At 39.8% G+C, this 16,606-nt stretch overlaps 1 protein-coding gene across 4 annotated transcripts in view; it reads right to left on the bottom strand.

Annotated features, from left to right (window-relative positions):
- Window positions 1–16,606, bottom strand: part of MYH10 (myosin heavy chain 10) — a 135,238-nt gene that overhangs the window by 104,429 nt on the left and 14,203 nt on the right. For all 4 annotated transcript variants that reach the window (XM_074970843.1, XM_074970844.1, XM_074970845.1 and 1 more), the window contains exon 3: window positions 7,619–7,775. In XM_074970843.1, the coding sequence (XP_074826944.1) occupies window positions 7,619–7,775 (157 nt within the window). The remainder of the gene's footprint in view (window positions 1–7,618; window positions 7,776–16,606) is intronic.

Genomic DNA, 16,606 nt, shown 5'->3' with positions numbered 1-16,606 from the left:
TGCTAGGGCAGCTTTTGGCTTGAAGCCCATGCAGATGGAAGCCATTTTGAAAATGGCAATTCTTTTCGGTATTCCCCAAGACAGAATATTCTTGAGCTTTGTTACCTAGTTGATAGGAATGGAGCAACCATTAATCCTAAAAATGTTTCTTGAGTTGTAGCCTATAAATACAGCTTCGTGTATGAGAAGTTTGAACTGTTTTGTTACTGAGATTATATACAGGGTTTGATGACTAGTTGTTTGTAAAGTACAGTGTGACTTTTCTCCTTCCCGATTCTTGGTTAGGACACCTAGGGAATAAAAAGAATCCTCAGTTTATTCTGCCCTGGCTGCTGCTTCTACACCAGAGGCCCTCTGTTGAGCAAAGGAAAAACCCAACAACTTGGACTCCTTGGCGGCTGTCTCTCTACTTAACCTGTACAACCTCCTCCCCCCAACCTCAGTCTAACAGTAGGGTAAAGCAAAAAGAAAATCAAGGCTGGGCAGGGACAAGGCTGACATTGGATGGAGAGGATTCAACTGCTGGTCCATCAGGAGTAGCCAACTGAGCCCAACTTCTTTTCCACATAGCGAACAACGAATTTTCCTGTAACACGCTAATAAAATTTGTCTAGTAAAGGAGTCTATTAGTATTCCTCTGTTTATTCCAGGACAGAGAGTTTCCCCTCCTCCAGGTTTGCATTCCAACAGTCCCCTATATAAGACTCCGAACAACTGTTTTTAATATCAACTGTTCAAGCTACACATTTTTTCAAAAATTGCAATAAGATTTTTATCTGCCAGTTTCATGCTTTCAGTTAGTTCCTCTTCGTATTGGGAGAAATGTTTATTTAAGATCTTTGACCACAGTAATGCCTGATTCAGCACCATAAGTCATGTGAAACCAAGTCTGCTAGTTTCTAGTGGTATGACTGGTATTTTAGAAAAACATCCTGTAGATGGATTCTCCTGCTTTTCAGGATGGCATGGTTCACCAGAGGTGGTTTTTACAGTTTTTTTTTTTTACACCACCATGGGGAAAAAAATAGTTTAGTCCCAGTTTGAGACATTTTGCTATTTTAAAAATGTTCATTAATGCACATCATATTACACTTTGTTTTAGTTACATAAATTTGGAGATTTGTACAACCTTGAATTAAACATAAAACCACAGTGGGTGTAATACTAATATGTAATTATAATATTGACCACCAGAGTGTCTATACATTTTGGTTCAGTATTTCCTCAGGGAAGTTCTATAGGCCATAACTCATATTTCAGTTTTCAGAAATCAAAACCATATGAAAATAATGCACACTGTTGTAGGCTTAAAGCATTATGCAATCAGAGGCATGCAGAGATGCAGACTACCAATCCAAGTCCATTTGGCCACACACATTCTGCAGCAAGAGACCAACTTCGATATAGTGGTTAGACCGAGCCTATGCCTCCGTTTTGAATGGATGTATCTGAAGTTTGAAAAGACTGAAGATTCACTGAAGTTCTGCCTCATGAACACTCTCAATCCTGACATAATGTGATTTTTAATATATGTTTCCAGGCAAGTTGAATGTTCCATCGTGTCTCACCAGGAATTTGGGGGTTTACAGATCCTGGGCATTCTTTTTACCAGGCTCCAGAGTGATGGCAATTACCAAAATGCTTTTCTAAATCTACAACATGTTTCATTAAAGCACTTGGGAATAGGGTCTGGTCCTAGTAGACTAAGCCAATGTGACGCACATCCAGTGTCAAGCAGGAAGGGCATACTGAGTGGGGTTCCAAGGGGATCTGTGCTGAGTCCGGTTCAATATCCTCATAAATGATTTGGATAACAGCATAGAAAGTATAATGAAAGTTTGTAGCCAGTAGCAAGCTGGGAGGGGTTGCAAGTGCTTTGGAAGACAGGATTAGGATTCAAAGTGATCTAGACAAACTGTAGAAATGGTCTGAAATAAAAACCAGGATGAAATTCAATAAAGGACAAATGCAAAGCACTACACTTAGGAAGGAATAACCAATTGCACAAAATGGGAAGTGACTGCCTAGGAAGGGGCACTGTGGAAAAGCATCTGGAGGTTATAATGCATCAAACTAAATATGAGTCAACATTAATACTGTTGCCAAAAAAAAGCCAACGTCATTCTGGGATGTATTAACAGGAGTTTTCTAAGCAAGACAAGTAGCAATTTTTCCACTCTACTCATCACTGAAAAGGCCTCAGCTGGAGCACTGAGTCCAGTTCTGGGCACCACACTTTGGGAAAGATGTGGACAAATTGGAGAAAATCCAAAGAAGAGCCACAAAAGTGATTAAGAGTCTAGAAAACACGAACTACAAGAAAAGATTGAAAAACTGGGTTTGTTTAGTCTAGAGATGAGAAGACTGAGGGGCACATAATAAGTCTTCAAGTAGGTAAAAGGGTATTATAGAGGGGAGATAAATTGTTCCTTAGCCACTGAAGACAGGACAAGAAGTAACGGGCTTAAATAGCAGCAAGGGAGATTTAGGTTAGAAATTAGCCAAAAGTTTTTACGTGTAAGGGTAGTTTAGCACTGGAACAGATTCCATAACCTCAGTAGGAAATAGCCATCACTGGAGCTTTTTAAAGGCAGGTTAGACAAACACTGGTTAGGGATGGTCTCAATAATACTTAGTCCTGCCTCAGCACAGAGGACCAGAAAAAGATGACCTACTGAGGTCCCTTTGGGTCCTACATTTCTATTATTTGAATGGACCTTTTTGCTTTATAAGCACAGGGGGAGGGGGAGAGAGAGATTCTCAAGTGTATAGATTTCAACCTAGTTTCCTTCTTTCAGCAGGGCATCACAAGGAGTTGACCCGTGCAGAGTGCAGTACTTAAGGTCCTTCTAAACAGGAAATACATTAATAGGAGAAGAATACAGAAGCCGTTTGACAGCAGCACTGCTAACTGCCAGCTATACAAAAGAGCTGTCATTGTGCAATGCAGTTTCCAGTTTATATTCTGAGTTTAACAAAATGGAGTCTTTCCAGCACTAGGCAAGACAATGAATGATTATTCAGATGATCAAGCAGTGTTAAATTTTGTTAGGGGGAAACAAAAAAAAAATCCACAACACACCTTAATTTTTAAGATCTGAACCAGAGATATTTTGGAATTTAAGCCCCAATTGTTTATTTAAACTCTTGAGCCCTAACACTTGCATTTAAAGAGAACAGAGTTTGTGAAGCACAAAGTTGAACACAAGCGAACTTTTAATCTGATTCTAGGACATGAAACCAGAATGTCCCAAGCAGTTCTCCCATCATATTAATTTTGAAATGAAGGCTCAATTTGCACGACAGAAAGACCGGTCTTAAAACAAAAAAAGAGTTGTTTAATGTTACAGTTTAGGTCTGTATAATCCCCCATTTGGGTCTTGCACATGGATCTGATACAACTGCCTTGGAAATCAGCAATTGTAAGGGCATTTGCAAGCAAAGCGGCCAGTGAGGTATGGCTAACTTCAGAATCTACTGCAGGAGGAGGAAGTAAGGCATCTCACCTGTATGTACAATCCAGATTTTAATACAATTTCTGAACATCTTCAGACCTTGGTAATGCAAGGGGGGGGGGAAGAAAGGCATCCTAGTTCCTGCGTATTTTCTTCCTTTAGCTGAAAATTTTAATTGACTAAATTGTCAAAAAAAAAAAAAAGAGTTGGAGCTGAACTGTGTGTGTGGCAGAGAGAGAGAGCGAGCGCGCATTTTATTCCCATAAGAACCATCTACTTTGGTTTTTATCATTCATGTCAAATATCCTCCTCTTTGGTTTTAGAACCAACTGAATGGAAACCTATATTCACTAATCCCAGAATTTTAAGGCTAGTTTACATCCCTAAAAGCAAGATTCCCATAACCATTTTTGTTTGCAAACAGATGACACCTCCTGTCAATACTCAAACTAAGGAGGCGGAGCTAAAATAATTACTGCAATTTGGAACCAAGACAAACAATTGTCTCCATATCCTTGTGAGACTTTAGACCTTTTTGACATTAGACCTTAGTTGGGACAAGAAGCAATCTATAATAGAAAAATAAAGTCTGCTGGTACCAGCAAACCTGCCGAGCATAGACAGCCCCAATGAGCAAAAAAGTGCTTTTGCAAATATAGCTTATACCAGTTCCCTGAATAAAATAAGCTAGACCAGGAAAAACACTTAGTAGTTTGAATTACCATACCTCCTAGGAGCCCTAGTCGAGCACCAGAACCTCATTGTTCTCAGCACTGTTTTTTAGCCAGTTTCACAGCATCTGCACTAGGGCTTCAGCCAGTATAATATCCATGACTAGGGCTCCTAGGAGATATGGCAATTCAAACTAGTAAGTGCTTTTCCTGCTCTAGTTTATTTTATTTAGGGAACTAGTATAAGCTATATTGGCAAAAACACAATGTTGCTCGTAGGAGCTGCCTCTATGCTAGGAAGGTTTGCTGGTATAGCTAGAAAAAGATGGCTGGTATAGTGTAGACTAGGCCTTTCTGTGTTGACTTCTTTTCCATTGCAATGGGTTCAATTGGTGGCAAAGCAAGTAATAATCATCCCACCGTTATAGGGAAGGTAACAAAATAGCAAAGTTACCGCTACAACTAGACACAATGGGATCAAGCAAAAACCAAATACCAGTACTTTTCTCAAAACCAGGATTAGCCAGAGATTAACAAAATTGCTGTAAACTCAAAATACTTCCAAGACGGAATAGCTACAGATTATACACATTGCACACACCTCTTTGCCCTGAAACTTGCTGAGAAGCAACTAAAAGACATGGATTTCGTTCAGAAAACTACTCTGAATATTAGTTCTTTTTATTGAAGCTCACATTTCCTCCTAAGAGGGATGATGCTCTGAACTAGATGAAGAAACCTCTCTCCAAAAAGTGTAGGCCCCAAAATTTTCAGATAATGTTCCTATCCTATACAGATTATACCATGCTTATGATCATAACATCTGGGCACTTTCAAGTAGTGCATTAAGCAACATGACTAACAATTGTCACCTGTTTGTTCTGCGATCCTCTGAAGTGAAAGCTTAAGATTCTAAAATCACAGAGCTCCAAGAGCCAAGGACCAAGGCACTCACCTATACCTTAGTGATAAGGTATATCTGTATGTCAGAGGAGGAGCCAAGACGGATCAGGGTGGATTTGATTTAAATCACTAGTCAGGAAGACTATTTAATCATGGTTTTCTACATAAAAGTGCATTCTTGTTGGCTGTTATAACCTTAAACACATTCTTCACAACTCAGAGATAGATGTATAGTGTGTACCTTCTAAAAATGAAACCTACATTTTTAAACATTTATTTTGAAAAAACTTTTCAGATTAGTTTTACAGCTATATCAGAAAATGAATGATTGTTTGGGGATTTCATTTCAAAAGGTAATTGAGGAAGATATTTATGAAGTCACGTTAAGTATTATGGTTTTTTTCCTTCAACAGCAAATATATTTTAACAAAATAAAGTATGTGTCCCTCGCTTCTCACATTTATCTGCAGACTTCTTGTCCAGATCTATTACGCCCCCAACAATCTTCTAGTCATTGAACTTTTTGAAACTCTGCACTTTTAGAGAGAGAGGTAAGGGATTGACTCTGTGTACACAAATTTACAGAGCGACAATAGAGTTTGAGGTCTGTTATTTCTCACCTCTATTATTTGTTTTAAAACATTTTTGCTGTTAACAGGCATGTTACCTCTGGAGACAAAAATCCAGTTTGAGAACTGCAAAACTAAGCATCTCTGATGGTATCTTCTAGACCAGTGGTTCTCAACTCTGGTCCACAGCTTGTTCAGGGAAAGCCCGACGGACTGGGCCGGTTTGTTTGCCTGCCACGTCTGCAGGTTTGGCCGATTGCAACTCCCACTGGCAGCGGTTCGCCGCTCCAGGCCAATAGGAGCTGCAGAAAGCAGCGTAGGCCGAGGAACGTGCTGGCCACCCTTCCCACAGCACCCATTGGCCTAGAGCAGCGAACCGCGGCTAGTCGGAGCCGCGATCGGCCGAACCTGCGGACGCGGCAGGTAAACAAACCGGCCCAGCCTGTCGGGCTTTCCCTGAACAAGCGGTGGACCAGAGTTGAGAACCACTGTTCTAGACTGAACACTGAGTCCCATTGGGTAGATAGAAAGATTATTTAAATTTAATCTGTACAGAAATCTGTGAGAAGTGAGGGACATATGCTTTTTTGGGCAGAATGGGGCAAGCCAAACAACCTTATAAGGGAACATTGTGCGACTTTAAACAAGTATGTTCTCTAATAGATCAGCAACCTAATAAAAAAAACAAACGTTAACTGGGATGACGTTAAGTGAGGAGTTGCTGTATCTTCATCTTGCCTCACTATTCTAGGACATTTATGTGGACCGAAACTATGGTCGTCATGGCGATGTGGAACCAAGATTGGGATGAGGAGATATGGCCAAAAAACAGACAGACAAAAAACCACATGCGTACACACCTTTGAAGTAAGCTAAAACATGAAGAGGTTTGAGTACCGCTGATCTAGAGCTATGTTTTGTTATCCTTATTGTCTTAAATGCAGTCTAAGTGTTAGTCTTTAAATTCATCTTGGAGACTCTTATTGGGTAAAAAGACTTCAGCTTAAGTAATTAGGCCTTAGACAATACAGCATCTCCCTCCCCCTTCTCCCACCTGCAAATGTGGTTACTGTTGACATATTATTGTGAAAAATCCACACACCCTGAGCAGCACAGTTAAACCAACGTAACCTTCAGCGTAGATAATGCTAGGTCAATGGGAGAATTCTCCTGCTGATCTAGCTACCGCCTCTTGGGGAGTGGAGTGGAGTACCTACTCCAGCATTAGAATCCCTCTCATCGGCACAGGGAACAAGGTGGGGTGAGGCAAATATCTTTTATTGGACCAACTTCTGTTGGAGAGAAACAAGCTTACAGAGCTCTTCTTCAGGTCTGCATTTAGCTTTCCCAGACCTGAAGAAGAGCTCTGTAAGCTTGTTTCTCTCTCCAACAGAAGTTGGTCCAATAAGAGATATTGCCTCACCCCACCTTGTCTCTCTAATATCCGGGGACCGACAAGGCTACAACTACCCTATGCGTACATGTGTATATAAAAATAAATTTTAGCCACTGAGAAACCTCAGTATAGCGTGCAGTGACAACATTAAAACAGGAGTACAGAAAGCAGTTTGAATGTACCCATTTAGCAATTGTTTCTGAAACCAATTAGTTTAGTTTTGCTGCACACCTTTTAATTTTTATTTTGGTGCCTCTGGAAGTACATGTTCCCTAGTGTATCAGCACCTCTTTTATGTCCCAAATGTCATTACTACTTCGTTCTGAAGGAAGCCATTTCCCCTTTAAGTTTACTATTATGCCACTAATTACAAAGTCTATCATTCAGTCACAGCAGCAAACTGGCAGGTACTTTGGAAGTCAAGAAGAAAACACACCATAGAGTCATACTCTTAAAGGTCACTCACTGTTCCAAATTGCCCCCCCAAAATCTTTCTTTAAAAAGTTTAAAGATTTCTATATTTATTAGAAAGCAGACCTTTAGTGTGACAATAGAGAGCCTAAAATTAAGTGCATTAAACAATTTCACCTATTTATAGCAAAGTAATATTTAAATAGTTCTTACCTTGCAACATGCATCTATATGCAGATTCAGATATTGCATAAATGTGTGGTGGCATTTCGTGACGTTTCTTCCCTCTGTACATCTCAATGATATTTTCCGAATAAATTGGGAGGTTCTTGTAGGGATTTATGACTACGCAGAACAGTCCAGAATAAGTCTAAACAAAAAAAAAAAAAAAAAAAAAAAAAAACACACCACCACATCAACAGCAGTTTGGTTATAAAATAAAGATAAAATAGCTATGTGCACTATTAAATAAAGCCAGAGGCCAGGAAAGCTTCATTCTTCCCAAATTGTGGGCCATTTCTGTGCTAGTCTTGAACATTAGTGACTTCAATAAAACCACCACCTCAAACTATTTAGTTCAAAAATATTGGTTGGTACTTTGAGACATCTAATAACTAAGCTCTTTTGGATACAAGTTATGATAGAGGCGAAGTCTTGAGTATTTGATTCCTCCTCATTCCCTAAAAAGAAAAACTGCAGTATTACACTAGTATGTGAAAACCACAAAGTGAAAGTTTTCCATTTTCACTAAAGTTGGACACAAATTGCATCAAAAGTAGAAAGCAGCTTAGATTTAAATTCTACTCTGATAAAATGTGCTTTTTTTTAAAAAACACATCAAGCTTGCAAAAAACTTATGAAAATGTAGCTGTTCAGGTTCAGAGTCTACTCACTCAGTTAAGGAAGAAATTTTGAATTAGCTGCTGATTTCTACACGATGAGCTAGTAATTCTGAACAGCTGGGTTGCTCCTCCTGCTACAGAAAGCAAAGAGCATCCCCATTTAAGACCTTCCTCCAGGCCGCATCTCTTGGAAACTGCTTTCAAAAGTGCATCAAGCTAAGTAAAAATTAATCAATAGTTCCATAACAACAAGGGCCAGCTATAGGACCTCTTCACTCAAAAAGAAAAATAGGAAAGTTAGCTGCTAAACATCCCAGGTGCAGAGAGCTACATTCACTGTTTCATTATGGTCTGTGGGAGAGGATCCAAGTTCAGGACTCCACAAATTCCTCAGATGATGTTGGTGGGAGGTTTGCAAAGAGAAAACAAGGCTTTATGTAATAACTAAAAAGTATATATTATCCAGTCCTCTACTGTAATTCTCCATTACTCAGTGACAAAAACCTGCTTCCCTCAAGCCACCACTACTTCTGTTTCTGCTCTCTTCTTTCCCCAGAATTCTGTTTCTTTCCCTATGATTGACTGTCTGCATCTCCTTCCCACCAACACTACTCAATTCTCATCTCCCTAAGGGCGTCACTGTCACACACTTTTATTCCATGCACTAGAATGTGCTGCAATTCAGTAGTCAATTTTGACAGTGAAGTGTCACCACTGCGTTTTAGAGCTGAGGCTCCAATGACTAATAGAGAGCAGAACAGTTCAGAACCATTACAGCAAATGTAACAGTTTATCTGCAAACTTAGGGAGACAGGGTCTGTTTACACCCTGTTCACATTTGGAAGGGTTTTTTTGCATTGCAACCATGAGGGAATAGAATTTATTTATTTATTTTTAAGCGAAAGCTGCAATTCTAGAAAACCTGAATGTGTCATGGAGGCCACAAATTCATCAACTAGGTCATATGCTTGACACCCCTCTCCTCAAGACAGGACGTTTGAAAGGCAAGCCAAATTTCTCCCCCCTATAAGAATACATCTGGCAGTGAATTCCTTAATTAACTAATAATAAAAGGTATCATAAATGGAAAGGAGAGAGAAAAAAAATGGAACAGGAAGTCAGTCTTTCACTTTGCCTACTAGGAGAGATTGAGCAACAATTAGGGGTCTGCTACAGCAAAGTGCAGCCTCCAGGCAAAGGTTAAACTCACTGAAAACAATCTTGTAATGCCCAGCAAAAATGTGTTAAAAAAAAGTTTATCCACGTTGCCTCCTGGCAGATTTTCTCTGCAGTCTGTCTCAGCTCAAGTAGTAGATTGCAAACTCTCTCTGCATTCATATGATATTATGTTTTCATTATGCATGGTTTTTTATATATCAGTTGTGCCCTTAGTTCTCTTATTCCAGAGACAGTTTGTCATGAAGACTTACATATTCCATGGGTGCTTCTTTTGATATAAATATACAAACAGCTGATGAATCAGTCAGATGGGGGGGGGGGGGAGTTTCTTGCAGTCCTCAAGAAATGCAGCACTGACGCTCAAATGGAAAGTATTCCTTAGCGCAGTGGTTCTCAACCTTTCTTGACTACTGTACCCCTTTCAGAAGTCTGATTTGTCTTAGAACCCCCATGTTTCACCTCATTTAAAAACTACTTGCTTACAAAATCAGACAAAAATACAGTGTCATAGCACACTATTACTGAAAAATTGCTTACTTTCTCATTTTGTCTGTATGAAATTTTAGTTTGTACTGACTTCACTAGTACTTTTTACTAAAGTCTACATAAAACTAGGCAAATATCTAGCTGAGTTGATGTACCCCCTGAAAGACCTCTGAACCCCAGGGCTACTGTTGAGAACCACTGCCCTAGCTTTAAGACCTTCAGGATGAAGGTTTAAGGTCATTAATAATAAAGCCATTTAGGGAGTTCTTCATAAGATAATGAAGAACATGTGCTGGAATTTCCAAATTTATACTCTTGATTTTCTGGCGAGAAGGAGCACAGTTCTTTCTGCTGCTCAGAGGAACCCTGTGAAGCAGGCAATCCACCTTCTCAATTAAGTAAAGGCACATACCAGCATTAAGTAAAGAAATAGGCTAGCCCAGAGGTACAGATTTCCTTACAAAAACAGAATCTGAAACCTAGTCTTTGGTCACAACCCACACACAACATGCATTCCAGTACTTTAACCTGGCCTTGATAATGGTCTCTTTTGTGAATGGTGAGAATGCAGATAGGACCTTGCCTACATAACTTACAAGAAAAGCTGTTAACTAGAAGGAAGCTGGATCTGTGTTTCCAAATGGACCTTGGACAGCAGGTCCGATCTACTCTGCCTGCCTCAGATAACCTATAGCAATGTTACTTGCTAGTGCTACAGATGCATATATTTTAAGTCTTAGTACAGGTCTTTGACTGCTCTGCATGCTCCTAGGAAGGGAACAAATGGGAAGAAAGGCACATTGTAAACTGCTCCAGCCTGCTTCATAGAAACCCTTCCAGTTGAAGGGACATTATCCATTGGCCCTGCTTAAAGTCTAAGCTAGATTGACATCATCACCTGGATAGGTCCTCTAAAACTTAAGTGTTTGAGGCTCCACTCTCACAGGGCTACTGCAGTCTTCTTTATTCAACACAAAAGAGGCCTTTTTGCAAAACTAACACCCTTGAAAGTGTTTTCTTAGGTTTATCTGGTTAATTACAGACTTGCTGGACCTCTGAAATAGGTCCAAGGCAGGGATTCTCAAACTGGGGGTCAGGACCACTCAGGGAGTCACGAGGTATTACACTGGAGGGGTCCACGAGCTTGCAGCCTCTACCCCAAACCCCGCTTTTCCTCCAGCATTTATAATGGTGTTAAATATATTTTGAAGTGTTTTTAATTTATGGGGGGCGGGGGGGGTTTGGAGAGGCTTGCTATGTGAAAGGGGTCACCAGTACAAAAGTTTGAGACCCACTGCGAGTCTAAGGTCTGAGGCCTTATGTCTACCTCCATGGGGTGGAATCACACAACTCTCTCACTCAAGCCCAGATCCTGGACTACTGCTCCCTGTATATCAACAGTGATTTCTCAGCAGGTCAGACTGGCTTAGGTACCGGCAATTCTTCCCTTTAGATGCCATAACCAGTGGTAGTTAGTAAGGCTGCGATTTAGTCCTGGAATCCGTGACTTCCAAAGACCTCTGTCACTTCAGTCATCTGGGAGCTACAGGGTCCCCTGCCGCCTGTGGCGGCAGGCAGCTGTGGGGGCTCCTGGCCACTGCTTGAGGCAGGGGGGGATCCCCACAGCTCCCCACCACTGCTCCTGGCTGGGGGGACCCCTGGCAGCTCCTGGCCACCAGCAGGGGGGGGGACCCTGGAGCTCCCAGCCCTTCCTCCTCCCCGTCCCAGCATCTGCCCAGGCTACCCATTTTGTCATGGATATTTTTAGTAAGAGTCAAGCACAGGTCACAGGCTTCTATGAATTTTTCATTATTGCCAGTGACTTATTAAAAAATATCTGTGACAAAAACTTAACCTTAGTAATTAGTGACCAGACAGCCTTCTCCAAATATTTACCACAGTTGGAACAAAGCATAAAAGGAAGAGAAAACAAAGAATTTTAAAGTCTATACACCAGGGTAGATTTGATTTCAACCAAATTGATTGAAATCATGATTTCAATCACTAGTCAGGAAGACTTTGTTTCATCATGGTTTTCTACATAAAAGTGTATTCTTGTTGGTTATAACCTTACTACATATTCTTCACAACTCAGAGCTAGAGATGTAGGTTTCATTTTTAGAAGCCACACACTATACATTTTGAAACCGTGATTTATTTTGAAAACTTTTCAGATTCATTTTCTGATATAGCTGTAAAACTAATTATTGTTTGGTGATTTCATTTACCAAAGGTAACTGAGGCAGATATATTTATGAAGTCATTGGGAGGCGAACTATCATTAATATCTGGAGGATTTTCTTGCCATTCTGTATTAGGAGGAGACCACCACCAGACAGACATTTAAGTTGTTCTATTTAACTAAAAACAACAACGTAAAAGTATTCTGGATTTTTTTCTTCAAGAGCAAACATAATATTTTGACAAAAAAGCATATATCCCTCACTTCTAACATTTATCTACAGATTTCTCCTTGTCCAGATCTATTCCACCCCCAACAATCTTCTAGTCATCAAACTTTTTGAAACTTTGCACTTTTAGAGAGAGGTACGAAGGGACTGACTGTGTACACAAATTTGCAGAGGGACAATAGAGTTGAGGTCTGTTATTTCTCACCTCTATATATTTATTTATTTTAAAACATTTTTACTGTTAACAAGCATGTTACCTCTGGGAGACAAATCCACAATTTGAGAACCGCAAAACTAAGCATCTCTGATGGTTTCTTCTAGACTGAGACGCATTGGGTAGATAGAAAGATTAACCTAAATCTATACAGAAGCTTGTGGAACCCCACAAGATTGGGTCCCTAACCCATGAACTATTGAAATTCATTTACAAAAATTTTATTTAACATTACATTAATATATTGTCTCATACTATAGAATTAGACTTTATAATCCCTATTCCATGAGGAGATATCTTTGAGCTATAATGGATCTTAATTAAAACTATATCTTTAGATAGGTGTGGGGGGGGGGGTGTTGGATAAAATGCTTTGAGGAAAAAAAGCAATTTAAGTAAAAAAAAATCTGTTTTTTTTTTTTTTAAATCATTAATTTTTATCCACCCTGCTATACACAGGTCTATCTTACTCATAGGCTTGTCATCTCGTCACAGAGACCCTAGGCAGTTCCCTCTTTACTCCGGACCCCTGGGGTTCAGGGTCGGTGAGAACAGCTTCTCATCAGCAATGCCCAACAACCATTGCCCCCTCCCTAGAGAAGGGCACTTATCTCACCCAGAAGCTTTTGTCTCAGGTTCCTCAGGTTTTTTGGTTCTCATGTGTTTACAAAGCTGGGAATCCTCCCCCCTAAATACACTAGTTTGTGAGAGCTCCAAAAGGAATTGGAGGTGGGTCATCCGCATGAATGCTTCTAGTATGTTCCCTTACGTGTTTGTGAAGAAATATCTGAGGCCTTTGTTCTTTTTCCCGCCTTGTATAGACAGCTTATGTTGGCTTCCTCCAATACACATAGTAAGCATACCAATATTTAACTAACTTTGTTTATATAATCAAACCCTTAATATTAATGAATCACGTAGCTCACATCCATTACACATCCCCTCATCTGCATGCCCTGAACTTTGTGGAGGGTGCAGAGTCCACAGTTAGAAGATCAGCTAGAAAGAGGCTAATGTGGGGCAGTCAATTTGGGTATATAGCTGGACAGGCTGAGGGAAACGAGTGGATACTAAGTCAGAGGTATTCTGACTAAATTCAGCAAGAGCATGAGGGAAGCAGTCTGAATCCAGGAGGTCTCCGAGGAAGAGGAATGAGTCCAGAGGCTGTGTTCAGGAGAGTAGTATTGTGGGTTAGCTAACTTTAAGAACTGAATTTTGATGGGTTTGGCTTGTTTTATACTATTTACGTTCAAGTTTTTGTTCAGCCTTCATTTCCAAGGAGAGAAATACTCAGACAAAAGTTAATTACTGATATACTCTCAGTTTTACAGATAAAATTCATTACAAACTCTGATGGTGAACTAAAGAGGCCTCTTCCTGCAAACCACAGTGTGCAGCAGCCCTCATAACCCTGTCATTTCCAGCACACTTTTCCCAATCCAGCTAAAATGGCCTCTCACATGTGTAGCATTCTTGAACTAAAAAGTTTAAGCTTAGGAAATACTTCAAGATATACTATGCACAGCATGTGATCTTCAGAAAATCATAACACAGACCACCATGTATTCTATAGTAAACTACACCTATGTTCTGCAGCAAGAACACTGGATTCCATGGAATCTATTGCAGCAGGATGTAGGCTCTGTACAGTCTAGAATTTTTTCCCCCCCGGGAAACAGCTCTTACTGAATCAAATAGGACTGAGGGAGAGAATATCAGATAGAGGGATACTGTACTTTCAAGTTTGATTTTATATTGCCTCATTTTTAGAGTACTGCAAAATATTGCAATGAAAATGTATAATTACATTATAGAATTAATGGAAAAAGGAGCAGAGGAAGAAGCAAGAGGTTTCAGCAATAGGTCTGGGATAGTGCTGCATTTGTCACCCAAACTGAAGCTGTGAAAAGGCAGTTTATTGCACAAACCCAAACACATTAAAATGGGGTTTAAAAATTGACCAGAATGACAGTGTTAAATGTTGACACCAACATTTGTGTTAGAGAGCTTATTCCTTCACTCTCCCACTTCCCTGGTCCTTCTCACACGAACAGAGAGCAACAATACCCGAAGTCCGAAGGTGCAAACAATTCGATGTTTGTTGGGGTGAACTTCCAGCAAGCTTAAATACAAGTTCCTTTTTCCTTATTTTCAAATCCCAACTTACTTCCTGTTTGCCCCTAATTTATATAGTAATATTCTTAGCTATACCTTAACCAATCATTCTACTGAAATTTAACTAACCAATCCTAACATATTGTAACATGATTAGCTAACCAATTATATCCCACCACCTTAATTAGATTACACCCAGCAAAATTAATTATACAGCAGACAGAAACAATCACAGAACCAGACAGAGATTATACAGACAAACAATAGCAAAGTTGGAACTCTAATGACAAAACAATACAGAAGTGAGGATTTCACATCCCAGCTATTGATAAGTGAGTTCTTGCCAGACAGGATGCTATCAAACTAAGTTTCCTTTTACATTTTCTAGGCACTTCCCTTTCTCTGGAGGTGATAGGAATTATCAGGACAGGACAGGATTGTATTCCTAACAGCCCAATAGCACCTTCTTTCAATGTGACTAGTTTGGAATGTGAGGATGTGACTGTTCGCTTCCTGGCTTATGGCTGCCTCTGCTGCTTAGCCAAAGGCCTTAGCCTAAGAACAGGGCCTCAGACTGTCACAGTAAGAGAAGGCCCTTACACCAGCAGACAGTGATTTTGATTCTCTCTTTTATACCTCTAGAACTAGCCAAGTGATAAGAATACCCCTAAATTCTTAAAGTACAGGCTTTTGCAGACAGGCCTGAATATCTATATCCTAACAATTTGTATCATCAGATTGAAGGAACACCCCACTAAAAGGAATGGACAAGCAAGAGCTTGGGGCTACTGTGTTCCATCTGCAAAGAATGAAGTAGACATCACTATCAAATTTCCACCGTTTACATTTGGGTGTTTCTCTTTGCAACAATGAGGGCAACGTGATTTTTGTGGGGGTAAAGAGCTTGGTTTCTGGACCACATTTCTGCAGAACATACAAGGCCCTGTCAAATCAAGGACAAGTTTCAACAGAAACTTACTTTCTATTGGTTAGCACTATTCCTATTATTAATTTTGGTTTTCCCAACTTAGGCAATTTGGACTACAGACTGCTAAACACAGGACCTCTGTAATGGGAAGTATTTTACCCTGTCTCCTTCTCCACAGATGAGCCATTTCTGTTCAAGCTTTCAGAACACTCACTGTAGCACAAAGATCATGCACTGAAAATTTCAGCCAGTTATAATCAATTGATAAAGGGGGTTATAATGAAAACCGTTATGAAACCTTGAGTTTTAGCAGGAGCTGCAGCTCCTGCTATAATAGATTTAAAGTATGTGCATGTATGCTTTTACACTGATAAATTAAAAATAAACTTTCACCTTTTCACAAACATTAAATTTTCAATTTCAAAACAAGGCACTAAATTCTGTTTTGCTGAAGAAAAGGATGTGGGCAGTATAAAAGGAAATCAGGAATGCACTATCTCGGCAAGGCTCCAGAGACAAACATTAAAGCAGAGCTGTGACAGAAGTTTGTTATACAAAAGTCTCCTTCAGGACACTAATTGTGGAGCCTGAATACTTCCAGATGCTTACAAGGCTTTAGCCAGCAGTACAGCAAAATCCAAATTACTAAATGATAAACTATCCAATAATGTAGCACTCAGGTTCCTGGCATAGAATTAGTTGGAAACTGTATTATATTTCAAACAGCAAGCTTGCCAATAAAGAGGTACTATCTAAACAATCTGCAACCAAGTACAGAGTTCATTATAGATCATTACGCCAGAGGGTGGGAGTTCATATTTTGATAGTGCACTTCTTGTCAGTGTCAGAAAATATCAACTTAGTACCATAGGTTTAAGAAAAAAAACCTGAAGTATATAAAGCTGAGACTCTATAACTTTTCCACCCTTTGGCAATATCGAAAACTGCAGACTCTTACAAAAGGATTTCCACTGGTTCTGGTGGGAGCCCTAATGCAAGCTTCTGTGGCCAAGCTTTTTTCAAAAG

The sequence above is a fragment of the Natator depressus genome, chromosome 14, assembly GCF_965152275.1.
Source record: "Natator depressus isolate rNatDep1 chromosome 14, rNatDep2.hap1, whole genome shotgun sequence".
NCBI classification, from domain to species: Eukaryota; Metazoa; Chordata; order Testudines; family Cheloniidae; genus Natator; species Natator depressus.
Note: the sequence above shows the minus strand (reverse complement) of the source record. Positions and strands in the feature narration are given on the sequence as shown.